Here is a 27500-nt window from a genome sequence, read left to right on the forward strand (position 1 = left end):
AACTGGTCAGACTGGACTTAATGAGGACAAACATCAGCAGTGAGCAACATGAGGAGGGAAATATGAACATTTTAGGTCAGACTGTCCAACACTTTTAATGCTGACAACTACTTACTGTCTGGCAGAGAAATGTCCTCGTTTAAAATTAATATAAAAATCCTTTGAGTGGTCACTCCTGAAGGACACACAGCTGGGCTCAGGTTCAGGTTCAGGTCCAGCAGAGTCTGGTCTCTGCTGCTCTGGCCTTGAACACAACACACACAGAGCTTTGAGTGTGAATAATGATGGTGCAGTGATCTGAGTGCTGAGCTCTGACATGGAGAAGAGTCATGGACAGTTAGAGATCCTCATCTCACCTCTGAGCTCTGGTCTGGCTGCCATGTTCCCCACACAGACTGGTTTTAGAGGGAGGGGCTCCCTCCTCTCTGTCCTCACACTGATTCATGCTGCTGAACTCACATCCACATCAGCTCACACACACTTTGATCTGGAGAGGAAACACAAATCCTTCATCTGCACATCAGCTGAAATCCTCCTTTCCATCATTTCTCCTGTAAGAAGATCAGCTGCTCCTCCAGTGATTGGCTGTTACTTTCTGTTTCATATCAGTGTCAGCTGAATGCAGTCAGACAGCAGTGAGGCAGAGGAAGCTGCCATCAGCTGCTGGACTTCTACTATCAGGCCACTAGATGGCGTCATGAAGCTGCAGTGAAGTGCAGATTTACCTTCACTGACACACAGAGGGGCTGAGATGGGCTGATGTGGTCTGACAGAACCTACAGAGTCCCTGTAGAAAAGGACTCGATGCAACAAGCTACAGCTGATTATTTCCCACCAAAAACTGAGATTAACATTACATCATTTCCCCATCATTGGAAACAAACACATCATTTATAAAAACATTATTTAGATAACAAAAGAAACAATATTGAGCTCCAAGGACTCTAATTCTAGGCCTTAATCCCAGCTTCAGATGGAGACAGTGTGCAGCTGGTTCTCTTCTAATGAATGAATTCAAATGAAGTGCCGAGTACAGTTCAACTTATCTGAAGAACAAGAAGCTGCACTGAAGTAAAAGTACCAATACAACAGTGTGCAAATCCTCCAGTACAAGTAAAAGTCCTGCATTCAAAATCCTGCTTCAGTAAAAGTACACAAGTATTATCAGCTTCATGCAGTTAAAGTATCAGCAGGAAAAGTCCTCATTCTGCAGTCAAATGTCCCCTGTGACTGTCAGTAAAGTACAAGTACCTCCAAACTACCCCATAGCGAGTTTGTGCTTATTTCTCCATCTACCTTTTATATGGTTTTAACTAAGCTGATCTCCACCAAACACAGACACAACATGGTGGAGATTTGTAACATTAATGGCGGCTGTTTGACCTCCTTCGTCCCGAGTTTCCAGTTAAACTCAGAGCTGTGAGTTTGGAGAAATGAAGCGTCGAGCGGCAGCTTTCTGCTGTTTCTGTGGAACTACGCTGCCGACAGCTTGTGTTAACGAGACAAACACTTCAGACGGGTTACATTACCTTCAGCTGCAGCTTCAGAGGAGAAAACTATCTGCGACACGAGGTTCAGAGAAAGTGAAAGTAAACTTTGAACAGGAAACACCCAGAGAGGCACGTGACTGTTAAACATTAACTATATCTGTTAATAAGTTGTTCACTTGTAGTTACTTGGGTGTTGGTTACTATGGTAACTTAGTCAGTCAGTTTAAATCTGGTTTAATCAAAGAAAAGTGAAACAGTCCTTTTCTTCAATGTAGATTTTTCCTAAAGAGACTAAAAGCAGTGATTTCTGCTGCAGTCTGACTCTTTGAACTCAACACGTTAAACTTCATACGACAAACTGGAGTTTTGTGTGAGTTCACGTTGTTAGGCGAGTAGGGAAGCTTCCCAGCATGCAGCAGAGAGGCGCGTGACCGTGACTCACAGCCAAAACACAAGCAAAGTAAGAAAAACATCTTTATCAGTTCGACAACACATGAGCAGCATTTATACAGTCAGTAACCCTGCAGCACCAAAACATCCACTTCTAGATTCAGTTTTTCAGCATGTACATGTCATCGGGCACTGCAAGATACCCACTGTCAGATTAAGTCACAGTTTGTCTCAAGGTTTCAAAAAGATTTCAACAGCCTCTGTCATCAAGGTTCCCAAATCTCTTCTGTCAGGATTTCAAAAAAAGTACAGAAAGTCTTATTTATTATTAAGGGAAAACAAAATCCAAACCTACATGGCCCTGTGTGAAATAGTGATTGACCCCTAAACCTAATAACTGGTTGGGCCACCCTTAGCAGCAACAACTGCAATCAAGCGGCCCACTCATCCTTATTACTCTGGGTGAGACCAAGAGCGTTATTTTTGTTTTGAAATCATGCAACTTATCATTTCATGTTTTGTTTTGTTTTTTACTGATTCAGTCACATCTCCAACATGTTTAGAGTAAAACAGCAAGGATTTTAACGTGCTGAGTAGATATTATATATACAGTGGTGTGAAAAAGTGTTTGCCTCCTTCCTGATTTCTTATTTTTTGCATGTTTGTCACAGTTTCAGATGATCAAACAAATTTAAATATTAGTCAAAGATAACACAAGTAAACACAAAATTCAGTTTTTAAATGAAGGTTGTTATTATTAAGGGAAAACTAAATCCAAACCTACATGGCCCTGTGTGAAATAGTGATTGACCCCTAAACCTAATAACTGGTTGGGCCACCCTTAGCAGCAACAACTGCAATCAAGCGGCCCACTCATCCTTATTATGGTTCCATTTATCACAGCGAGTCTTCCAGGTCCTGAAGCAGCAAAACAGCCCCAGACCATCACACTACCACCATATTTTACTGTTGGTATGATGTTCTTTTTCTGAAATGGATAATGGATGATGGCTCTCACTGTGGTTCGCTGGAGTCCCAAAGCTTTAGAAATGGCTTTATAACCTTTTCCAGACTGATAGATCTCAATTACTTTCTTCCTCATTTGTTCCTGAATTTCTTTGGATCTCGGCACAATGTCTAGCTTTTGAAGATCTTTTGGTCTACTTCACTTTGTCAGGCAGGTCCTATTTAAGTGATTCCTTGATTGCGAACAGGTGTGGCAGTAATCAGGCCTGGGTGTGGCTAGAGAAATTGAACTGTGATAAACCACAGTTAAGTTATGTTTTAACAGGTGGGGCAATCACTTATTCACACAGGGCCATGTATCCTGAGCTTCATGTATTAGCTTCATATTAGACAACATACTGTCGTTCAGTGCGAGTTCACATTGTCAGGCGAACAGGGGAGCTTCCCAGCATGCAGCAGGAGAAACAGCCTCGTGCATTTAACTGTAATCTGATGTGTGTTGCTGTATTGTTGCTGCTCTGACTGCGTTTTGCTTCTGCAACGTGCTGCACAAGTCGTGTGTCTTTTATCAGCACGATGCGACTCTTCCAACATGTTTGAAAGAACTTCCTGTCATTCATCGGATCAGCTCAGACACAATCAGATCTGCTGCTGAACACAGATGATTATTCTTTCTAATGCTCGGACGGATTATATTTAGAGTCAGGTCACAGCTTTAGTTCAGATTGTAGTTGCAGATGGACAGTCGTTTGTTTGGGTGTTCATCACGTTCAGCTCCTTGTAGCTTATGGTGTTCATCTTGTAGCCAAGCATCTCTAGGATCACTATTTCTAAATGTGTGTGTATATATACTCAATACACTCCTCCCTCTAGCGTCACTGCAATACTTGACATAGTGTGAAGTATTCTCTGTTTAATATTCTCTGTTTATTCATACTTATATTACTGCTGTGCAATATGCACTGTCTAATAATCTGGTTAATCTGCTACACTTAAATTGACTGTACTCATTATTGCACTATTACTTATATTATCACATTGTATTATTATTTTACCGTACATACTTATCAACCACTTTTGTACTTACACTTATTTTAGCTTTTATACTCATATCCTTAGCTGTATTATAGCGTATTATATATTGATTAGCTCAGTACTTCTGTTCCTGTGTGCACTGACGTGACAGTGAGCTGTTGTAACGAAAGAGTTTCCCCTCGGGGATCAATAACTAACTCGACATCTCCTCTCTGCTTCTGTCGCTCTCAGCAGGTATTTCTGCCTCCGGAGCTGCAGAGTCTGGATCTGTGCTCCTGCTCGACAGCTGCCGCTACAGTTCGCCTTTGAACCTTTCTGTCTTCACTTTCTTCACTTCGCTGTATGTGTGTGTGTGGCCTTCTCCTCCATGCTAAAACTGCCAGCTAATTTAAGGTCCAGTATAATCACCTGAAAATAAGAATCGTTGTTTTATTTTATCTAAAGAGGGAGCGGGTCCACTTCGCTGGAGGCCGCCATGTTTGTCCAGCAGCCCAGAACGGATGTTGTGTTGTCTCATTTTCTGGTCAGCAGTGTTTGTGTGTTGTGTTATACATTTAAACAAACACTAATTCTGTGCTTTCTGTCCTTGTCAGCTGGTATTTCTTCCTCTGGAGCTCTGCACCACCCAATCACCTTCACACCAGAACCTTCTCTTTGTCAGCATTTGTAGATTTTCTCAGAGTTTCAAGATGATGTAACCTACCTCCTCACTACTTTCAGAATTAGTAGCCCAGTCTCACAGTCAGGGACCCGTTCATCGGCTCAACTCCGAGAGAGATTTGAAGCAAGTGGTGCCCAAAATTGCAGATTTGCCTCCTTGTGAGTGCATCAATGTGCTATTTGGATATCAATGTTCAATATCTGAGAAAAGCAGCTCAGTCATTTAATCATATGGAAATGATTTGCTTCACTTCCTCTTTGATGTTTCTGTAGCTGATCTCTCGCCGGTCGATGGTGCCAAAGAATGCATCTGCCTTGTGGGAAACTCAAAATGGCCGGGAAGTACCTGGAAGAGGAGCTGGACAAGTGGGCCAAAATGTATGTATTGTTGGTAAGAGACTGTATTCACTACATGTTTTTATCTGCTACGGGTTTACCAGTCTAATGCGTTTCCTCTCAGCCTGTAGAGCTGGAACATGTGGCTGTGGACCTTTATTACACCAGGATGGTGTCTTGAAATGTCTTGCACTAAACAGCAGCACAGTTATGTAACGCGCAACAACACAGACGTGACACTAACCCATATACCCATTTCCTACTTACAGGAAATGATGCAATATGTAGAATGTCAATCAAACAGCGCTGCATACAAAGCAGTTGAACTCTTCAACTCTAAAAAATATCCGTTAAATGATCATATAATGAGCAATAAAACATGAAATGGACTTTAATCACATAACAAAACATGCCTTTGCTCCTCAGGGAGACCATTAACTGCCTTTTTTTACTGGAGCTATACTCGAATGTATCTGTGCAAACAGAGATCTCTCGGCACAAAGTCCTTCCAGAGGACGAGGCCTTTCCCTCTGACCATGTGAGTAAATCTACAAATGTTGACTTGTTGAAGGTTTCACACGCTGACACCGAGAGAGAGACTCTGAGAACAGAGGACTTCCTGGAGGGGATCGAGAAGGAGGGCGACTCCATCGCTGTGGTGATGTTCAGGATTACACGGGCCAGCTGTTCAACATGGCCGCCATCACTGAGGAAGGTAACATCAACAATTATCCAGTAATACATATTATTCTTTAATGAGCCGTTCTGCATAATGAGGTACTTTTTGGTACTAGTATAATTTCATATGCAAATATGTTTGTGCTTTTACTTGAGAGTATTTCTACACTGAGTACTTCTTCCACCACTGTTGTTCATTTACATGTAAACACACTGTTTTCTTTGTGCCATGTTTCAATAACATTTCAAATTTCAGTCCCATCTACTCTCACATGAAAACTCTTAAAGTAGTAATAGTGACAGTAAATAAACAGCATAACTAATAATCCTGTCTGTCTTTTCTGACAGGGCTGTTACGTGGCCTATAGGACCTGCTTTCATGTAAGTTTCTTCTGTTGTCACTGTCTCCTCCAGGGTGGTGGGGACACAAGCTGAAGACTTGCCTGGCAAATCAGCTTAGTTTACTGGTCATGTTAGGTTAGCTAAAATAATTGTATTTTCTGATATCATTGTGCAAACTGTAAAAAGTTGTTGTAACTTTTTTAACATTTTCATTATGTGCAAAAAAATCTTATGATTCAATGCCTATTTCAAAAACCCAATATAAAGCTTACAAATGTAGTTTTTACTTTTAAAAATTACACAATATTCTTTCCCTATTCTTTCCTCCATCCTATAACCCCCTGCTTCCACCTCACCAAGGCCCCAGGGGGGACACAGCCCCCCCATTCCCTCCCTCCCTTCACAAATGTCACTGATGCTCCGGGTACTGGCAACGGCAGGATTCAAACCAGGCACCGCTGGCGCCTTAACCCTTATGGTCACGGCTGAACCCTCCACGCCACCGAGCCCCCTTCGCGTCAGAACCTTTTCTCCGGGCGCTTTTATCTCTTCGCTTTGGGTTTTGGACTTCAAAATTGACTGAGCCTCGATAAGGATCGAACCCACAACCTCAAGGGTACCGCGCAGTCCTCTATCACTCTGAGCTACTGGACCGGACAGGTGGCCTTGGTTTCTTGGCGCTTTTCACTCTTTACTTTCAACATTAGCTTTCAAAACTTAATGCGTCAAATGAGGATCGAACCAAGATCCTCGAGACTTCCAGACAGCCGTTTACTTACGCCCGTGGACGAACCAACCACGCCACCGAGTCCCCATCGCATCAGAACCTTTTCTCCGGGCGCTTTTATCTCTTCACTTTGAGCTTTGGAGTTTAAAAATTGACTGAGTCTCAATCCAACAACCTCAGAGCCTCCAAGCAGTCCTCTATCACCCCGAGCTACTGGACCAGACAAGTGGGTTTGGTTTCTTGGCGCTTTTCACTCTTTACTTTCAACATCGGCTTTCAAAAATTTACTCCACCCAATGAGGATCAAACCCAGATCCTCAAGACCGCCGAGCAGGTCTCTATCATCCAGAGCTACCTGATGAGACACGTGAACTTGGTTTCTTGGCGCTTTTCAGTCTTTCCTTTAAGGGTCAGCTTTCAAAACACACGAATCAAGGATCTAACCCATAATTCAAACTCTTTCGAAGAGTGCTCTGACACCCTGATTCAATGGGCCAGAGACAACAGAAGAATCATTTTTAAAAGCTTTTCAGTCTTTCAGAGTCACTGAGTTTCCTGGGGATCGAACCGATGTCCTCCAAACACTACAGGAAGTATCTAACAACCTGAGCCACAGGGCCTCAGATACTGAGCTCATCACTTTGTAAGCTTTTCAGTCTTTCCTCTGAGTTTTGGACTTGAAAAAGTCACTGAGTTACCCGGGATCAAATATAAAATATATAATTTATGAGCACAAAATGTTTAGTTTTTTTAAATAAAAGCACCTGTGGCGTCCATAAACGTACAGGAGGTGCCACATCATGAGGATTGAACCCAAATCGTCAGAACCCCTAGTCTGTCTTCTTCCACCCTGAGGTATTTGATCTGAGACAACTCGCTCCTCTTTCTTAGAGCTTTTCACTTTTTCCTTTGGACATAAGACTTCAAAATTCACAGGTTAGCGTGAGGACCGAACCCACGTCCTCAAAATACCTGACGTAGGATCTAACAACCTGAGCCACTGGACACAGATACTGAGCTCATCACTTTGAAAGCTTTTCAGTCTTTCCTCTGAGTTTCGGACTTTAAAAGTGTTTGAGTCGCTCGGGGATCAAACCACAACCTCGAACTACTGCTGAGCCTTCGAACACGTTGAGTCACCATGTCTGCCCTCTTCTGTCTAAGCTTTGGGTGTTGGACTTCTAAAGTAAAGGAATCATCTGGGTATCGAACCCATGTCCTCAAAACACCCAAAAAGTCATCTAGCAGGTTGAACCACTGGGGCAAAGAGACCGAGCTCTTCATCTATAAAGCTCTTCTGGGTGTTGGATGTCACAGTTCATAAGATTACCCGAGGATCAAACCTACAACCTAGAACTCTTTAAGGGAGTCCACTAACGCTTCAAGCTACTGAACAAGACACAATGAAAGTCTCATTTTTAAAGCTTTTCAGGCAGATTTCCATGAAATTGTGAACAAGTGAGCCCCTGACATCTCCTGTAGCGCCACCATGAGGTTGATATTTTTGGCTTTTAGTGAAATGTGGTTCAGACATTCATGTTCCCTTCAGGATGAATTGTAGTCCTTTTGTTGTTAATTGGTTGAATATCATCCGGGGTAATGTCGGATATGTTGGATAACGTTTGTCGATCAAACCGACAACGAGTTGGTCAGACAGCGTTAATGTCACCAGCTCCTCCTCCTCCTGAATTATCTCTCTGTAAGAAGTTCGGCTTGTTTGTCGAACTCTCTGTTAAACTAAAAGTCTGAACCCTCAACTTTCCAGTCTGAAGTCAGCAGTGCAACTGTTGGATTTCAGCGACTTCAGTCAGGATTTCAAACTCTGCTGGTTGCAAAAAGAAGTCCATGAGAAAATGAGCCTACCTCTCAATTGATTTATTACCTCAGTAAACAGTTTCCTAATGAGTTTATGGTCTCAGAAGTCTTCTTCAATACAGCATGATGTTCATGTTTGAAAGTTATGGTCCCATTTAGAGTGGCTACGTCCACTCCTTTCATACAGTCTGTGGTCAGGATGCTAACACGATCACAGTGACTACAATACTGACTGTGTTGTCATGTTCGCCATCTTAGCGTAGGGTGTGTTAGCATGCTGACATTTGCTAATCAGCGTTAAACTTCATCCTGAGGGGGACGTGAATGCCGGTATCAAAGTTCCTTCAGTAGATATGGAGACCCTGCTGAGAAGATCGCAAAAGAGAGAAAGAAAGCAGGGAATTAAGCCAGTGACCTTTAGCATCTCAAACAGATACCTGCAGTGTCGTCTCAACTCATAGAAGTTTTCCACCATCTTGTACAAACTCTGGTTCTCTATTAAAGCTCCCTTTGTATCTCACTGAGCTACACTGCTGGTGTTATTGTGTTTGTTTGTGGTTTTATTTCAGCTTTTGACACAAGAATATGAGAAGTAAAGAGCACTGGGACTTGAACCACCAATCTTACAATACTTTTATTATTTCCCTTATTGTTGCTTGAGCTGTCCCACTGTACCTGTATTCCTCTACAGGAAATGCAAAGATGTTTACATTTTCCCAGAAACATAAAATCATACATTTAATACATAGTTTTCTATTAATTTGTGTGTTTTCATAGTATTTCTGCTACAAAGAAGAAGGCACGCAGAATCACATTCACTGTTGTATATTTGGGATTACTTAAAGTTCACATTTAATTAAAAAAAGATATATGTACACAAAATGTATGTAATATATGTACAAAAAAAGGTATAGAGACACAAAGTAAAGCAGCTTACAAGCAAAGGATGTTGGCAGTGAAGAACAACCACATCATTTAGTATGTAAAAGTGACCACATGCAGCTGCATCGCAATCCAGCAATGAATATTTTCATCAATATGTCTATAAAATGTCAGAAAATAGTTATAATATAAAATAAATTCAAAATCCTTTCATCTGTCCAACAGTCAAAAACCCAAAGATCTTCAGTTTACTGTCGTATATGACAAAAAACAACACATAAAATCTTTACTTTTAAGAAGCTGGAACCAGCAGATGTTTGCCATTTTTGCTAAAACGATTAAGCGATTATTACGAGTTTAATCAACTTATATCTGGAGCTCTTATTAATATTATATATGTGTAATGAAGCATAGCAGATATGGTACATTAGCTTTCAAAATTTACTGGATCAAAGGAGGATTGAACCCAGATCCTTGAGACAGCCTTCTACCACTTTGAGCTTTTGCCTGCAGATGAACCGACCACGCCACCGAGCCCCCTTTGCGTTATGAGTTCCTCTCCGGGCGCTTTTATCTGTTCACTTTGGGTTTTGGACTTCAAAATTGACTGAGCCTCGATAAGGATCAAACCCACAACTGCAAAGGAACCGAGCAGTCTTCTATCACCCCGAGATACTGGACCAGACAGGTGAACTTGCTTTCTTGGCGCTTTTTACTTTCAAAATTTACTGCGTCAAATGAGGATCGATCCCAGATCCTCAAGACAGTCTTCGACTACTTTGAACTTAGGCCTGCAGATGAAACAACCACACCACCGAGTCCCCTTCGCATTACAACCTTTTCTCCGGGCGCTTTTATCTCTTCTCTTTGGGTTTTGGACTTCAAAATTGACTGAGCCTCAACTGGCAACGACCTCAAGGGTACCGAGCAGTCTTCTATCACCCCGAGCTACTGGACCAGACAGGTGGCCAGTCTTCTTCCACCCTGAGGTATTTGATCTGAGGCACTTCTCTATTTTAGAGATTTTCAGAGATTCAGAGATTAGCGTGAGGACCAAACCCACGGCCTCATGATACCTGATGTCGGATCTAACAACCTTAGCCACTGGACCTGAGACGTTGAAATAGTCTTTTTGAAAGCTTTTCAATCTTTCCTCTGAGTTTCAGACTTTAAAAGTCATTGAGTCGCTCGAGGATCAAACTGCAAACTCTATTAAAGCTCCTTTTGTATCTCACTGAGCTACACTGCTGGTGTTATTGTGTTTGTTTGTGGTTTTATTTCAGCTTTTGACACAAGAATATGAGAAGTAAAGAGCACTGGGACTTGAACCACCAATCTTATGCACAGATGTTTACATTTTCTCAGAAACATAAAATCATACATTTAATACATAGTTTTCTATTAATTTGTGTGTGCTGCATCTGCCTGAACATCAAGATCTTGATTGAACCCACATCCTCGGAAGTCCTCATCAGTCTTCTAACACCCTGAGCTATTTGATCTGAAATACGTCACCTTTTTGTTCTAAATTCATACATAATACCAATATCATCAGAAAACATCACATAGTAAACTTAGTCATGATACTCTTCCTTTCCATAACCCCCTGCTTCTACCTCTCCAAAAGGCAGGGGGAGACACGGACAGGATTCAAACCCAGATGCTGCATCTCCACTGATGTCTAACGGCTGCAGAGAACTCCGCCACACCACCTTCGCGTTATGGCTTCTTCTCCGGGCGCTTTTATCTCTTCGCTTTGGGTTTTGGACTTCAAAATTGACTGAGTCTTGATAAGGATCGATCCAATAACCGCAAAGACCCCACCCAGTCCTCTATCACCCTGCGCTACTGGACAAGACAGGTGTCCTTGCTTTCTTGGGGCTTTTCACTTTTTCCTTTGGACTTCAGCTTTCAAAACACAGTGAATGGCCAGAGTCTCGAACCCATGACCTCAAAACTTCCAAGAAGTCCTACCATGCTGAGCTACTATGCTGGGTCTATTGGACCAGATTAGTGAACCTTATTTCTTCACGCATTTCACTGTTTTCCTTTGAAAAGCAGTTTTCAAAACACATTTCATCCAATGAGGTTCGCATCCAGATTTTCAAACAACACATGACAGAAGGAACAAGTCAATGCATTTCCACCATTTAATGATCAGAGCGGCCATCTTTAAAGGACTGACCAAGCAGTCCTCTATCACCCTGAGCTACTGGACCAGACAGGTGGACTTGGTTTCTTGGCGCTTTTCACTCTTTACTTTGGACTTCAGCTTTTTTATTTATTTTTATTTTTTTGTGCGCATGCGCCAGCCCGCATGCTGCCTATTGCTGTAGCTCTGTCTTGTCGTCTTACTTTTTCAAACTTTTAGCTTTCCTTTTTCTTCCAAACTTGAGTAACTTGTGGGTAAGTATAATTTAAACTACGCTCTTTACGAAAATGAGAGTAGAAAGTGTTTTAGTACTTTTTTTTGCCATGGAACTTCTCCTCCTGCTACTCGGTCAGGGCACTGCTGAAGCCAAGCAGCATTGGGTCTGGTTAACAACAGATGGTGTAACCCTGGTCCCGTTACTATCAAGCAGAGTATCTGTAGCCCGGACATTGAACTGTTAGCTGTGGGACTCCGGCCATATTATCTGCCACATGAATTCTCACATGCCATTGTTGTGGCTGTTTACATCCCCCCCTCTGCTAACCCGGCATCGGCGTGCAACGCCATTCACACCGCCATAGCACAACTCCAGACTCAACACCCGAGTGCACTCATATTAATCTCGGGTGACTTCAAGCATGTCAATGTTTCAACAACACTGACTAATTTCACCCAGTGTGTGAATTGTCCTACTAGAGAGGAGAGGACACTGGACCTGCTGTATGCTAACATTAAGGACGCATACAACTTTTCCCCCCTCCCCCCACGGCCTATGAGACACTGCAGGAATGTTTTGAGATGACAAACTGGGATGCACTCTGTGAGCCTCATGAAGAGGACATTGACGGGCTCACTGAGTGCATCACTGGCTACGTTAACTTCTGTGTGGACTGCAATGTCCCAACTAAGATGGTCCATTGTTATCCAAATAAACCGTGGGTTACAAAGGACATCAAGGGCATCCTGAATGCCAAGAGGAGGGCCTTTACTGATGGTAATAGGGAGGAGGTGAGGGCAATCCAGGCCGACCTGAAGGTGAAGCTCAGGGAGGCTAAGGAGAAGTACAGGAGGAAGCTGGAGTGGAAACTCCAGTGTGTGTGTGTGTGTGTGACGCTCTGATTGTTCACCTGAACAAAAAACGTGTCTAAAACAAGAAAGTACTAATGAATGATAAAAACGTGTGTAAATGTTTGTGTTTGTGCAGTAGGGGGTCACTCAGGGTCACAGTGTGTGTGTGCTGCAGAAGTGATGAGTCAGTCCAGATGAGTTCAGTTTTATTTCATGTTGTGTAATGTTTTGTACCGTGTGGTGCATTCAGTGTCTCAGTGTTTCCCTGACTGAACCCCGAGCTGTGTGTGTAGAGGTGTGTGTGTGTGTGTGTGTGTGTGTGTGTGTGTGTGTGTGTGTGTGTGTGTGTGTGTGTGCGCTTATACTTACAGGTAAACCCAGCCTCAGTGTGTGTGCGTGTGTGTGTGTGTGTGTGTGTGTAGAGGTGTGTGCTTATACTTACAGGTAAACCCAACCTCAGTGTGTGTGTGTGTGTGTGTGTGTGTGTGTGTGACGCTCTGATTGTTCACCTGAACAAAAAACGTGTCTAAAACAAGAAAGTACTAATGAATGATAAAAACGAGTAAATAAATATTACATACGCATCCTTCATCTCAGACAGAAGCGAAAGCAGAGGAACATTTTTACGTAGGTCTGTGGGTAACGTCGATTTTGCGCCACCCTGTGGTCATAGCAGGTACTCCACGGTCTCATACAGATCCAAGACTGCCACTGAAAAAGTTAATGTCTCATGTTTTGATGACATGATCATTTTTTCTCACAAAAAGGGACTTTTATGGCTACAAGGGCTGTTAGCTGGTTAATGTAACTTCAGTGAACACGTTAGCTTACTGCAGTAGCTGATCAGAGGACAAGCAGACCTCGGAAGTAAACCTGGAAGCTAGAAAACTTTTTTGGAGCAGTTCTCATTTGAATGAAAAGCCATTGAGAGATTTTTTTGTCTGCATTTAGATGAAGAAAGTTCAGACACATCCATGCATCCATTTTCTGCCGCTTATCCCGGGCCGGGTCGTGGTGGCAGCAGGCTGAGCGAGGACGTCCCCGGCAGATGAGATGTATAATCTCTCTAGTGCGTTCTGGGCCAACCCCCAGGGTCTCCTGCCGAGCTCCCTTCCGGATGTAAGTTATTGGTTTGATTCCCTTACAGAGAGAATCTGTGGGACTGCAGTCGCTTGGTGGCAGAGGAAGGTAAATTTGGGTGTCGTCTGCATAATAATGATAACTGATGTTATTATTTTATCTAACATGCCCTAATGGAAGCATGTAAATGTTAAATAGAAGAGGACCCAGGATTGAGTCTTGGGGAACTCCGCTCAGATGCATAATTACTAGTTGTCCAGAAGATATGACTCGAACCAGTCGACTGCCTGAATCAGTTTCTAAGATCTTTAAAGAGTAATTTTTTATTTTTTCGTCATACTATAAATTGATTCATTCTGATCTGTGTGTGACTGGGTTGTTAGGAAGTTATTACATAAGCATTAGTTTTTGTGTCAAGAAGATTATTCTTTAATAATTCAAAGTTTTTGTTTTCAGCATTATAATCAGCATAAAATCAAACTAGAATGTAAAGTTGAGACAGTTGCTGTCTTAGCGTTTTTGTTTAATAATGAAAAAATGTTAGAAATTGTCCAACAAGCCTGTCTTCGCTTCGGAGGTCACATGCCTGAAATTACCCTCATCGACATTCATATTTTCTTAGATCAGTGTTGATGAAGGCATCCTGGACTTGCCTGATAAGACCTCAGAGACGATGGTTCCCCTGGCAACGCCATGTGTCCCTGTGACACTGTGAGGCTTCAGCAACTTCTCTGTGAATCTTATCGAACCAGAGTTCATATAAACAGCTGCAGCAGCTTTTCTAACCAACTCCTCGTGAGTCACTGTTGACTTTTTACTGTGTTTACACAACCTCTGTGGAAATAATGCAAATAACACAATTACACTGCACGTGTGTGTGTGTGTGTGTGCTGACAGGCCCATGTTCAGGATACATGATCATCATGTGTGCAGACTTTCTGTACTTTTGGCTCTCTGTTCAGAGGGTTGTACTTCCGCACCAAGTGGACTGATTGTGACCAATATAAGAAAACGACTATGCAAGTAAGTGAGGTTGTGGGTTCGATCCTCAGGTGATTCCTGTCTAAACCTAAGACTCGCAAACTTTTAGGTATTGAGGCCATGTTATCGTTGATGAAGTGTGTTTTGAAAGCTGCTGTTTAAAGGAAAGAGTGAAACACGTGAAGAAAGAAAGGTCTGGTCCAATAGCTCAGCATGGTCGAGGACTGCTTGGAAGTTTTGAGGCCATGGGTTCGATACTCTGGTGATTCACTTCGTTTTGAAAGCTGAAGTCCAAGAAAAGAGTGAAAAGCTCACCTGTCTGGTCCAGTATCTCGGGGTGATAGAGGACGAAAGAGTTTCCCCTCTGGGATCAATAAAGTGTTTCTGATTCTGATAAAAGCGCCTGGAGAACAGGTTCAAATGCGAAGGGGGCTCGGTGGCCTGGTGGGGTTCTCTGGTTCGAATCCTGTATCGGGTAGGCGGGGGCTGTGAGATAACCACGAGCGGCTGAAGTTTTACTGAAACGTTAAGAAGAAATTGTTTTTGAAATGTTGAAAACAGTTTTGTAAATTGGATGGGTTTCAATAGCCACTAATGTAAAAGCAATAAATGTCATAGTAAGAATAAATATAAAGACACGAAATAAATAAATACAAAAACAAAATTACAGAAATAAATACTAGACGTTTTCAGAGAGAAGATTAATGGTCATATTTAACAATCTTTTCTTCTTCGTGAGCTTCAGGAATGAAAGGAAAGTGAAAATAATTGACCAAATACAATAACAGTCTTTAGGATCAGCTCATTTTTCATGATGATGCCAAATGTGACTTCTTCCTTTTTAAATGTCGTTAATCCAAGAAAACAACCGTGAGCATGAAAATGTTGGGCTTTATTTACAGCTGTTAGATGGAGAAGCTTTAAAAATCACTTTGAGTTCATTGATGAATTTATGACAATAACCTGAAAGATTTCTGTAGCTGTGATCCTGTACAGACTCAACTGATGTGTTTCTCTAACAGGAGGAGACTCTCCCTCCTACAGAGAACACAGAGACACTGAGGAACCAGACCTGGACCAGGACCAGATTGCAAAGCCAGGATAAAGAGGTTCAGTGAATGTGGTGTTGAAGGTGTGGAGGTGGATCAGTGTGTCAGAGGAGACTCTGTAGAAGGACAGAGTGCCAGCAGGACAGTCCACATACACTGCTACTCTGTCAGAGACAGAGGAGGAGGAGGAGGAGGAAGAGGAGGAGGAGGAGATGGATGTTACTCTCTTATTGTGACAGATGGAGTAACCATCATCATCAGAGCAGCTCAGACTCCAGGACTGATCATTCCATCCAAACAAACAGTCTCCACTGCGTCCTCTCCTGCTGATTCCTCTGTAACTCACTGATATAAATACCCTTCCTCTCCACTCGACCTCCCAGTAACAGCGACCAGTCAGACCATTTCTACACAGCAGCTGAGACCATGGATGATTCAGAAATATTTTGATCCTTGAATAAAAACTCTTTAATGTGTCATATATCGCCTTCCTGTTGTCGTCAGACAGTTGGATCTCTCTGTTCGCTGTGTTTGTGTCGAGTGTGAGTTCACAGGAATCTGATGGAGAGAACGAGACACAACACAGCTGCAGTTATTAATCTGTCATCTGTTTGATGACGACATCAGAGACGTGAATGAGTGATGTCACAGTTTGAAGATGGCTGAATGTGTGCTGCTTTGTTTTCATGAATCAAAGTAAAAACACACTTACACTTCCTCAGACCTGGTCTCAGCCATCGGACTCCACCGGGCTCCACCCTGAAAGGAGGAGGGGGGTCAGACCAGCACGTCCTCTTTCAGCATGCAGACATGGACATTACATTACTCTCATACACATCTGCACAATCTGTGCCTCCGGCCTGCTTCTCCCTGCCCCCTGCTCCTCCCTCCCCCCCCTGCTCCTCTTCACCTCTGCCTCTCTCCTCAGACACTGAGAGTGACCCACAGGATGTTGTTGTGTGTGAAAGAGGAGGACGACATCTGTTCACACACAAAAACCTCTTTTGGATCGTCCCGTCTCCATTAAGAGTCCCACTTCAACAGCCCTCCTTGGTTCCAGACCTCTGCCATAAACCAGGTGACAGAGACTCCCAGACTGTTTCCCTCCAAACCCTCACAAGTGTCAGAAATCCTCTTTCTGACAGAAACAGCATCGTTTCATGTGCTGGATGTTTTGTGCATGTTCATGTTACTGTGGTTTGGTGCTGAACTGATATCTGTGATGTATATTACAGCAGGAATAATTCCTGTCAGGATCACGTCTGTCTCACTGTGCTGCACACGTCATGTTCGACGTCACTCAAAGCAGAAATAATGACAGTTTGGGGAAAACTCCTCTCAGATTTAAATCTGCTGTGACAAACATGATGTGTCCAGATGTGAGTACAGGAACATCTGTAAAAACAGGTGGAACTTCAGTGTTGGAGCCAAGACTCCCCTGGTCGCCACCACCTCAACCCAAAACTAGAATTGGTTTGGACGTCCTTTGTCCTCTCGTCCTCTCGTCCTCTCTTCTCTCGTGACTCTTGGCTTCGTGCTGCCTTTCCTCCTGAACTGAACTGAAGAACTGCAGATGGAGGACTGAAACAGCAAAGACTTGCTGGAACTTCGCCGTGTTGGCCTCTCGGCCGGTCTGCCAAACGAACCGGGCCTCCCGACACTAAACCATCTACAGCAGAGACCCAGAGTCTGTCTCTCCTCTCCTGTGTGAGCCCGACTCCTTCAGCTCAGCCCTCCACCTTCTCCACCTGGGATCACCAACACCACCTCAACAACCTGCGCTGCATCCAGCAGCAACATCTGGTCCAAGACTTGGCCTGCATGAACGCTGAACGCTGCTTAAAGAGCAACTACATTTCTACTGAACCTTTCCTGGAAATGACCGTTTGAAGAGTTGATGCAGGATTTGACGTTTCACAGACAGAAGGGCAAAGATTCAGAAGAAACAGTCGCCGCTCTTTTCCAACATGGCGTCACATTACGTAACATAAGGGACTGCCATCATGTAGGAGGGCGAAACCTTAGAAACAGCTCTCAGTGTGATGCAGTCCTGTACAACCCAACACTATGAGCTTAGTCAAATGTGCACTATGTGATATCATTCTCTATTATTTGCTTATATTTCTGAACCACATGCAATTTCATGTTCAATTTGTCATTCATCTGGTATCTCAATAAACATTCCTGGATTGTCAGATATCTCTGGTTAAGTACTGACTGGACTCCTGCAGCGGGCCAGTTCATCCTTCATCTCATCACGCCTGGATTACTGTAACAGCCTTTTTACTTGCGAAACCAAAAATCTATTGATCGACTCCAGACTGGACAGAACTTACACTGGCTCCCAGTATGTTTCAGAATAGATTATAAGACTTCACTGATTACTTTTAAATCCGGTCGGCTGAGTCAGTGATCTCTTTTAAGTCCCTTCTTAAAACATATGTATTTCGGAGAGCCTTTCCTGATTTTACTAGTTTTCATTTTCTTTAAACTGTCTTTTTTTTAAAAACAGATGGTTTTATGACTTGTGTGCGAAAGACTCATCCGACCTAAAATGCGCCACAGGAAGTCATTCCTGCCTGTGGTCATCAAAGTCTTTAACTCCTCCTCTAAGTGTCAGTCTGTATGAACTTAAGTCGATAAACTGGACATTGATCATTAATATCACTGCAATACTTGAAATAATTGTGCAATATTCTCTGTTTTCAGTTTAATTTATTGATATTACTCATACTTCTATCCACCATAATAATCTTAATAAGCTACACTTAACTTGACAGTACATGCACTATTACTTATTACTTGTATTATTACATTGTATTTTTATACTGTACATACTTATACTTATCATCAACCAGTAATCCACTTTGCACTTTACACTTACAAGTACTTAATTGCTGTAACAAAAAGAGTTTCCCCTCAGGGATGAATAAAGTATTTCTGATTCTGATTCTGATATCATGTTTGTTCCTGGAGATGTTCTCCTTGGAGTCCTCCTACACAAATATCTCCATTTCACATTCAACCAGTGTTTCTGTTCTGAGCAAAGGAAAAAGGCTTCCTACATGTGTGATTGTTCATATAACTCTCATATCCACCTTTAACCAAAAAGACAGAGAAAATGATCTTCCTCCTCTTTCAGACTGTCTGTGGCTGCAGTAGGCCACTTCATACCTGAGAGTGTCCAGTCTCCAGTGTGGATCCTCCAGTCCAGCAGACAGCAGCTTCACTCCTGAGTCTCCTAGATGATTGTAGCTCAGGTCCAGCTCTCTCAGATGGGAGGGGTTGGAGCTCAGAGCTGAGGCCAGAGAAGCACAGCCTTCCTCTGTGATCAGACAGCCTGACAGCCTGCAAACACACAAAACAACACACATGGCAGATCATCTGAGGGTCCTGCTGCGTCTGTCAGATACAAGAGGACACTCTCCAAATGAATTAATAAATAAATACAGTGACTGAATCAGGGATTCAGTAGTAACCATGACATTATGATCTAAATGTTATTCTACAGCCATGCTAGCAGCTCTGTGAAATTAAGTGGAGCTTGAAATTTAGAGAAATAACTTAAATTATAAGACAAACTTTGACTTAGTCTGACCTGAGAGTTTCCAGTTTACAATGTGGACTCTCCAGTCCAGCTGTCAGCAGCTTCACTCCTGAATCCTGCAGGTCGTTGTTACTCAGGTCCAGCTCTCTCAGACTAGAGGACTGGGAGCTGAGAAACGAGGACAGAGCTTCATAGCTTCTCTTTGAGAGGTTACAGCCACTCAGTCTGGAGAGGAAATAGTGAAGACGATGACAAATAACATTTGTATTAAAATGCTGAGTCTGGTCTTTTGGTGATACAGTATATATAATATATTCTCAGCACGTTAAAATCCTTGCTGTTTTACTCTGAACACGTTGGAGAAGTGACTGAATCAGTAAAAACATGAAATGATAATATTATATAATAAATTCGAAACAAAAATAACGTTCTCTGTCTCACTCAGAAGTCATATTTCATGCTGTACAATACATAAACCTCAATTAGTACAAAATTCATTGGAAAACTCAAAGACTTTCTGTACTGTGAAATTTGAAATCCTGACAGAAGAGATTCAGGAACCGTGATGAAATGCAGCTTAGAGAAATCATTTTAAAACATTGAGACAGACTGTGACTTAATCTGACCTGAGAGTTTCCAGTTTACAATGTGAACTCTCCAGTCCAGCTGTCAGCAGCTTCACTCCTGAATCCTGCAGGTCGTTGTTACTCAGGTCCAGCTCTCTCAGACTAGAGGACTGGGGGCCGAGAACTGAGGACAGTGCTTCACAGCTTCTCTTTGAGAGGTTACAGCCACTCAGTCTGGAGAGACAACAGTAAGTAAACGAGTAAGTAGTTTTTAATTTCTTTCTCCTGTTCATGAATAAATCCCACTATGTATCTACTTACAGAGCTTTGTTGGAGGCTTTGACCACTGGCAGCAGCCTCAGAAGAGCCTCCTCTGAAGCTGAGTATTTCTTCAGGTCAAACACATCCAGATCTTTTTCTGATGACAGTAAGATGAAGACCAGAGCTGACCACTGAGCAGGAGACAGTTTATCTGTGGAGAGACTTCCTGAACTCAGGGACTGTTGGATCTCCTCCACTAGAGAACGATCATTCAGTTCATTCAGACAGTGGAACAGATTGATGCTTTTCTCTGCAGAGGGAATCTCTTCGATCTTCTTCTTGATGTACTCGACTGTTTCCGGACTGGTCTGTGAGCGACTTCCTTTCCGTGTCAGCAGGCCTCGTAGGAGAGTCTGATTGGTCTGCAGTGAGAGTCCCAGGAGGAAGCGGAGAAACAAGTCCAAGTGTCCATTTGGACTTTTTAAGGCCTGGTCCACAGCACACTGGTACAAGTGTGTCACTGCAGATTCAAGGTAGGTTGATTGTTCTTCTGACAGCAGATTGACACCAGAGTTGATGAAGGTCAGATGGACATGAAGAGCAGCCAGAAACTCCTGAATGCTCAGATGGACGAAGCAGAACACCTCGTTCTGATACAGCCCTCTCTCCTCTCTAAAGATCTGTGTGAACACTCCTGAGCACACTGAGGCTGCTCTGATATCGATGCCACACTCTGTCAGGTCTGATTCATAGAAGATCAGGTTGCCTTCCTGCAGCTGCTCTAAAGCCAGTTTTCCCAGAGACACAATCATCTTCCTGCTCTTTTAATTCAAGTGTGGATCTGTCTCAGCTCCTCCATCATACTTGATGCTCTTCAGTTTGGACTGAACCACCAGGAAGTGGATGTACATCTCAGTTAGGGTCTTGGGCAGCTCTCCTCCCTCTCTGGTCTTCAACACCTCCTCCAGAACTGTAGCAGTGATCCAGCAGAAGACCGGGATGTGGCACATGATGTGGAGGCTTCGTGATGTTTTGATGTGGGAGATGATGCTGCTGGCCTGCTCCTCATCTCTGAATCTCTTCCTGAAGTACTCCTCCTTCTGTGGGTCGGTAAACCCTCTGACCTCTGTCACCATGTCAACACACTCCGAAGGGATCTGATTGGCTGCTGCAGGTCGTGTGGTTATCCAGAGGCGAGCAGAGGGAAGCAGGTTCCCCCTGATGAGGTTTGTCAGCAGCACATCTACTGAGGTGGACGTTGTAGCATCAGTCAGGATCTCATTGTTGTGGAAGTCCAGAGGAAGTCGACACTCATCCAGACCGTCAAAAATGAACAAAACCTGGAACTCTTCAAACCTGCAGATTCCTGCTTCTTTGGTTTCAGTAAAGAAGTGATGAACAAGTTCCACCAAGCTGTATTTTTCTTTTTCAGCACATTCAGCTCTCTGAAAGTGAATGGAAATGTGAACTGTATGTCCTGGTTGGCTTTGTCTTCAGCCCAGTCCAGAGTGAACTTCTGTGTTAAGACTGTTTTCCCAATGCCAGCCACTCCCTTTGTCATCACCGTTCTGATTATTTCATCTCTTCCAGGTGAGGGTTTAAAGATGTCTTCTTGTCTGATTGTTGTTTCTGGTCTGTCTGGTTTCCTGGATGCTGTTTCAATCTGTCTGACCTCATGTTCATCATTGACCTCTGCAGTCCCTCCCTCTGTGATGTAGAGCTCTGTGTAGATCTGGTTCAGAAGGGTTGGGTTTCCTGCTTTAGCGATTCCCTCAAACACACACTGGAACTTCTGCTTCAGGTTAGATTTAAGTTTACGTTGCCAAACTCCAGAATGACTTCCTGAATAAACACACAAAAAATCAGATCAATAATATTTCCCTCCATCTCTTGAGACATCAGTAAATGTCCCGTTTATCCAGCATGTTAAATCTTTAAAGAAATCCTCTTACTGATCTGCAGACAGTCAGCCAGCTCCTCCTGCTTCATTCTCCTCAGGAAGTGCAGTGTGATCTTCAGAAATGCCTCTCTGCTGCTCCTCCTCTGCTCTTCCTCCTTACCGTCCAACACCTCCTCATCCTCCCTCTGACTCTCTAAGCATTCTGGGTAATCTGATCCCAGAACCTTCTGCATTTTCTTCAGCTCGTTCTTCACAAAAGTGACAATGTTCTCCTCCAGCAGCTGGAACAGAATATTATATGAATGAAACAATCAAACTAAAATCATGGAACCAAACATCAGATCCATGTTGGACAGACTGACAATCCACTGGTCTGAAAAGTGCAGCGTGGAGATTATTGTGACCAGAATAGATGTAAAAGTAGTTGTTGTACATGTACAGACCATAAATATGGAGTCCAGGTGTGTTTGATGCTGCTGGGCAGACTGACCACTGGGAACCTCTGAGCTCTCCTGGTCGACTCTGTGGAGGAATCATGAAGAATTAGCTCACATTATGTCCGTCCACACAGAGACAAACACGAGCTAAAGGTCCTTTGAATTAAAGTGTTGATTAAAACATTGAATCTGATGGTTTCCCCTGGCATTAAAGTGTTGGTCGTACTGCTGATCCCACTGTGAATCAACAGTCCAGTCTGCATTTCTGTGCAGCTTTCAGTTTACTGCATTGGTTCACCAGCTTGTCTGGTTTAGTCCTTCCAGCTCTTATTGACCCCTATAATACTGTGGACAGCAACGCACAGCTCACACAAGCTAACTGGATGCTACCTGTCAGTGCAAATTGGTAGTGAGTCACAATAAACTGTGTGAAACATCAGGAACACCAAAGAGAAAACCGAATAGAATACTGGATCAAACCAAAGCTGAGGGTGATTTCACACTGAACTGTGTGTCAAATGAAAGCTAGAACAAACTTCTCAGGTGCAGGTGTTGTTCATAGAAGTTGGTATGGCTGTTTCTTTTACACTTGTTTACACACATGTTGTGTGTATTTGTTTCTGATCTGTTTCAAACCCATCTCCCGATAGGAAATTGGATCTCTTTGAGCTTCTGCAGCCTGCAGTGATCCATAACAGCCGTCTCTGCATTGACAGACGGCAGAACAGGCTTAGTGGTCGTCCACCAATCAGAAGGTCAGTCAAAGTCAGTCTGTCGAAGTGTCTTTCGGCAAAACACTGAACCCTAAATTGCCCCAAGGCCTGTTCCGTCGGTGTGTGTGTGTGAATGATTAGTTAGGTTCTTCGGACTGATCTGTGATAGTACAGTATCGTACAATACAGTGATATTTTAAAGTTTTAACAGTTTACCTCTTGGCAGCAGAGGGCTGTCGTCCTTTAAAATCAATGATGCGACCCTTTGACTGGTCACTCTTGAAGGACACACAGCTGGGTCCAGGTCCATGTTCAGGTTCAGACTCAGGTCCAGGTCCAGCAGAGGCTGGCCTCCCATAGATCCTGTTTAACATGGATGGAAAATCACTTTTTAGTCTTCAGACACAGAAGCTGCTGGAGAAACTATCCATCAGCAGCATCAATAAGAAAGCAGCTGTGTGTTTCCTCAGACTCTGATGGTTCATTCTGGGCTTTAGAGCAGCTGATCACAGTCCAGCTGTTATCACTGACATGTTTCCATTTCTGTTGTCACATGACTGAAAACTAGAAAATGTTGATTGATGGAGGAACTCGAATCAGGGTTAGCCATCGTTAGCAGCTAGCATCTGTTAGCCTCAATAAAATCACTGTTTTATTCTCCTGCAGTCATCAGACAACAGTCAGAACGTGTGTGTGGAGAAAATGTTAAACTGAAGTCAAGAGCTGAAAACTGGTTATACTGGTTATACTGGGCAGCTTTCACACGTGAGAATATAAATGTATGTGAAGAAGAACGATGCTGAAAATAAACAAACAGATTTAATAAAACTTCTCTGGATAATTAACAGTTAAAACATGAATCAGTGATATTTGAATGTTTTAACAGTTTACCTCTTTGCAGCAGAGGGCTGTCGTCCTTTAAAATTAATGATGTGATCATTTGACCAGTCGCTCTTCAAGGACACACAGCTGGGCTCAGGTCCAGGTCCAGGTTCAGGTTCAGACTCAGGTCCAGGTCCAGCAGAGTCTGGTCTCTGCTGCTCTGGCCTTGAACACAACACACACAGAGCTTTGAGTGTGAATAATGATGGTGCAGTGATCTGAGTGCTGAGCTCTGACATGGAGAAGAGTCATGGACAGTTAGAGATCCTCATCTCACCTCTGAGCTCTGGTCTGGCTGCCATGTTCCCCACACAGACTGGTTTTAGAGGGAGGGCTCCCTCCTCTCTGTCCTCACACTGATTCATGCTGCTGAACTCACATCCACATCAGCTCACACACACTTTGATCTGGAGAGGAAACACAAATCCTTCATCTGCACATCAGCTGAAATCCTCCTTTCCATCATTTCTCCTGTAAGAAGATCAGCTGCTCCTCCAGTGATTGGCTGTTACTTTCTGTTTCATATCAGTGTCAGCTGAATGCAGTCAGACAGCAGTGAGGCAGAGGAAGCTGCCATCAGCTGCTGGACTTCTACTATCAGGCCACTAGATGGCGTCATGAAGCTGCAGTGAAGTGCAGATTTACCTTCACTGACACACAGAGGGGCTGAGATGGACTGATGTGGTCTGACAGAGTCCCTGTAGAAAAGGACTCGATGCAACAAGCTACAGCTGATTATTTCACAGCTGAGATTAAGGCTCCAACATAATAAGCAACAAACTGTACTTCAGTGCAGTTCCTGAGTAAATGTACTTACTTTGTACCTCTGTTGAATAATATGATCCTGAAGTAAATGCAGCCTCAGTAAAACGCTGACAGATCAAAGTGAATGAGTCTCTCTCATGTATTGATTGTTTAGCAGCTGGTGATCAGATCCGTATTTGGGGTAATGAGCATGTTGATGTGAAACATAAGAAGCGACACTGGTTCCAGCTCATTGGATGAAGAACCTGTTGATCCTTCAGATAGCTGGGAGACCCTCTGACTCCCAAACTGTCTGCACATCAGTCCTGTGGTGGAAATATACCGACACAAACAGCTGTTCTCCAGCGGCTGTCCGGCCGAGCGAGGCCGCATTTAGTGGCTCAGACAGCGGGAGAGCAGCGGCTCGTCTCCGCCTCCTCCACAGGCTGATTCAGGCAGGAAAAGCTGCCTTCAGCCATCAGTCAGTGGAGCTACACAGTAATAACGACTCTGTGTCCAGCTGCTGAGGATCCGCTGACTCTGCTGCTGCTCTTATTCCGCCGCTTACACTCCCAGACACCGACACAACATGGCGGAGATTTGTAGTCCCGAGTTTCCAGTGAAACTCAGAGCTGTGAGTTTGGGGAAATGAAGCGTCGAGCGGCAGCTTTCTGCTGTTTCTGTGGAACTAAGCTGCCGACAGCTTGTGTTAACGAGTCAAACACTTCAGACGGGTTACATTACCTTCAGCTGCAGCTTCAGAGGAGAAAACTATCTGCGACTCGACGGTCAGAGGAAGCGAAAGTAAACTTTGAACAGGAAACACCCAGAGAGGCGCGTGACCGTGACTCACAGCCAAAACACAAGCAAAGTAAGAAAAACATCTTCATCATTCGACAACATTTAAACAGGAAATAAAAATAGAAACAGCACGCGTGAAAAAATAAAGATGCATGAAAACCAAATGTAGACAAGCTTTATTCTTGTTGATTGCACCGCTGATTAATTCAAAAGCACTGAGTGGTGTTACTTCCTGTTTGTTTAAATCAAATGCAAATAAAAGGCTCAAAGTGAACTGTTCTCATTCTGTACTGCAACATCTCAGACGAACCTCTGCAGCTCTTTGACATTTAAGACAGATTTTATTCTTGAGTGGGAGTAAAAGTGAAGGATTTTTACTATATATCCATAAGTGTTGCAGTACCACCAACTGCTGGACTGTAACAGCTTCACAGTGGAAACCCATTGACGACGTTAGTCCCTTCTACAACCCAGACCCAGTTGGTGCAGCTCCTTCCCTCACTGTAACATCCAGATCCTCTCCAGAACCTGCAGCGTCCAGCACCATCTTAATCCCGTCCGACTTCCCCTTTTATTTCAGCAGCGCAATTTATAACCATGGCAACGAATGCCAGAAATCGTTTCCTGTCCATGCAGACGCTCTGATTATTACAAAGTAATGGATGCATCTATATAAAACTAAATCAAACCGTATTTAAATCAGTCATTGTACTTTTTCTAGTTGATTTAGCTACAACTCTCTTCTTGTTTTAACTTCACATTGAAGTTTCTTGTCATCAGCTTTAAAAAAATAAACGTTTGTTTTAACATAACTGCTTCTGTGGTAGTTACAGCGCTGTAAAGACGCAGTAGTTCATATAAAAAGTGGCTGGCCCCGACAGTTTACCACCACGTCATCTTTTTATTGATCGCTCCTTTTTTTTTTTTGAGGCGTTGTCGCCACCTGCTGGACTGGACCAGCTGGAACTGGTTAATGTTGTAGCAGTGGCTAAGTGGCTGTCGTACTATGACCAGATGTAAACAGGAAGAAGTTAAATAAAGTTGTGCGTGTGATGCATTATGAGACAACGGGCCCCCGGGCCCCCACCCGTCCTACATAGGTCATCGCATAATGTACCGTGAGACCTGTAGTGACAATTAAAAGAAGAAGTAATTTCTCAGCAATTGAGTTTCCAAATAAAAGCTGTTGACGGAGGCCCACGCGTGTTCTCGCTAGAGTTTCAAAATAAAAGCCCTTGTGACAGTTAGGTGAGGAAGTCATCGCATAAAGTCTGTACTGGAATTTCGAAATTAGTGATGATTATGACGTCATCCTAAAATGTTGCACTGGAGTTTCAAAACAAAAGCAACAGCGACCGTTTTAACGGATGGTCCTCCCATTACTCCTGCAATGGTTTCAAAATAAAAGCTTCCTCAAACTCCGTTTTCAAGATAAAAGTTGCATAGACTCTGAAATGAAACCAACGAACACACAAGACAATCTAAATTTAGTCCATTTATTTAGAAAAACTAAAAAAAGTACAGAATCTGCATTTTCAAACAGTTTTATTACAGCACAGTAGACGAAAATATATTTTTCCGTACAGTTTTATGGTCAGTGTGAATGTCTGAACCTGGTGGAGGGATTACTGGGCTTCACCTTCAACCTCGCACATGTCACACACGGTTTCCTCGATGGTAAAATGCCCTTGGCAACAGTTGCTGCCGCAGAGACAGGGCACTTCCTGTTTCCTTTTTGCGTCGGCGGAGTAATTCCAGGTGAGCTCGGTGCCGGCCTTCACAGCCCTGACGGAGAAAAGACAAATCTGTCGTCAGCGAATTACAAACAATAACAACCATCATCATCATCAGCAGCAGCATCTGAGCTCCTTCTTCCTCCTCTTCCTCACCTGTTGGTGAAGAAGGCGATGACGGGGAAGCCGGGGTCGTGGGAGTCGGTGAAGACGTTCTGGGTGAACAGGTTTGGCTGGCAACCGTGCTGTAGCGAGCAGAGACAGG

General features: G+C 43.3%; 2 protein-coding genes and 1 long non-coding RNA gene across 6 annotated transcripts in view; 1 reads left to right on the forward strand and 2 right to left on the reverse strand.

Annotated features, from left to right (window-relative positions):
• Positions 1 to 12459: 12459 nt before the first annotated feature.
• LOC122872009 lies at positions 12460 to 15763 on the forward strand. Of its 2 annotated transcripts, XR_006376969.1 has the most exons (5): positions 12460 to 12836; positions 12966 to 13660; positions 14244 to 14416; positions 14519 to 14644; positions 15625 to 15763. It is a non-coding gene; the product is annotated as an uncharacterized LOC122872009 (long non-coding RNA). The 2 variants fall into 2 exon arrangements; XR_006376968.1 differs by having other exon boundaries at positions 12460 to 13660.
• Positions 15116 to 25632, reverse strand: LOC122871892 (NLR family CARD domain-containing protein 3-like). Its single transcript, XM_044187459.1, is given in 13 exon segments — positions 15116 to 16209; positions 16364 to 16410; positions 18826 to 18999; positions 19250 to 19423; positions 19825 to 19998; positions 20086 to 21446; positions 21449 to 21867; positions 21978 to 22206; positions 22369 to 22447; positions 23292 to 23438; positions 23967 to 24122; positions 24235 to 24283; positions 24286 to 25632. Coding segments are annotated over 13 exon segments (3615 nt in total). The 5' UTR covers positions 24323 to 25632; the 3' UTR covers positions 15116 to 15640.
• Positions 25633 to 26984: 1352 nt separating this feature from the next.
• The window catches only part of setdb2 (SET domain bifurcated histone lysine methyltransferase 2), a 6293-nt gene continuing 5777 nt past the window's right edge, over positions 26985 to 27500 (reverse strand). For all 3 annotated transcript variants that reach the window (XM_044187544.1, XM_044187546.1, XM_044187545.1), the window contains exons 10-11: positions 27392 to 27480; positions 26985 to 27287 (exon numbers count right to left, since the gene is read on the reverse strand). In XM_044187544.1, coding sequence (XP_044043479.1) covers positions 27128 to 27287; positions 27392 to 27480 — 249 coding nt within the window. In that variant the 3' untranslated portion in view covers positions 26985 to 27127. The remainder of the gene's footprint in view (positions 27288 to 27391; positions 27481 to 27500) is intronic.

Source organism: Siniperca chuatsi, linkage group LG24, assembly GCF_020085105.1.
Source record: "Siniperca chuatsi isolate FFG_IHB_CAS linkage group LG24, ASM2008510v1, whole genome shotgun sequence".
Taxonomy (NCBI): Eukaryota; Metazoa; Chordata; class Actinopteri; order Centrarchiformes; family Sinipercidae; genus Siniperca; species Siniperca chuatsi.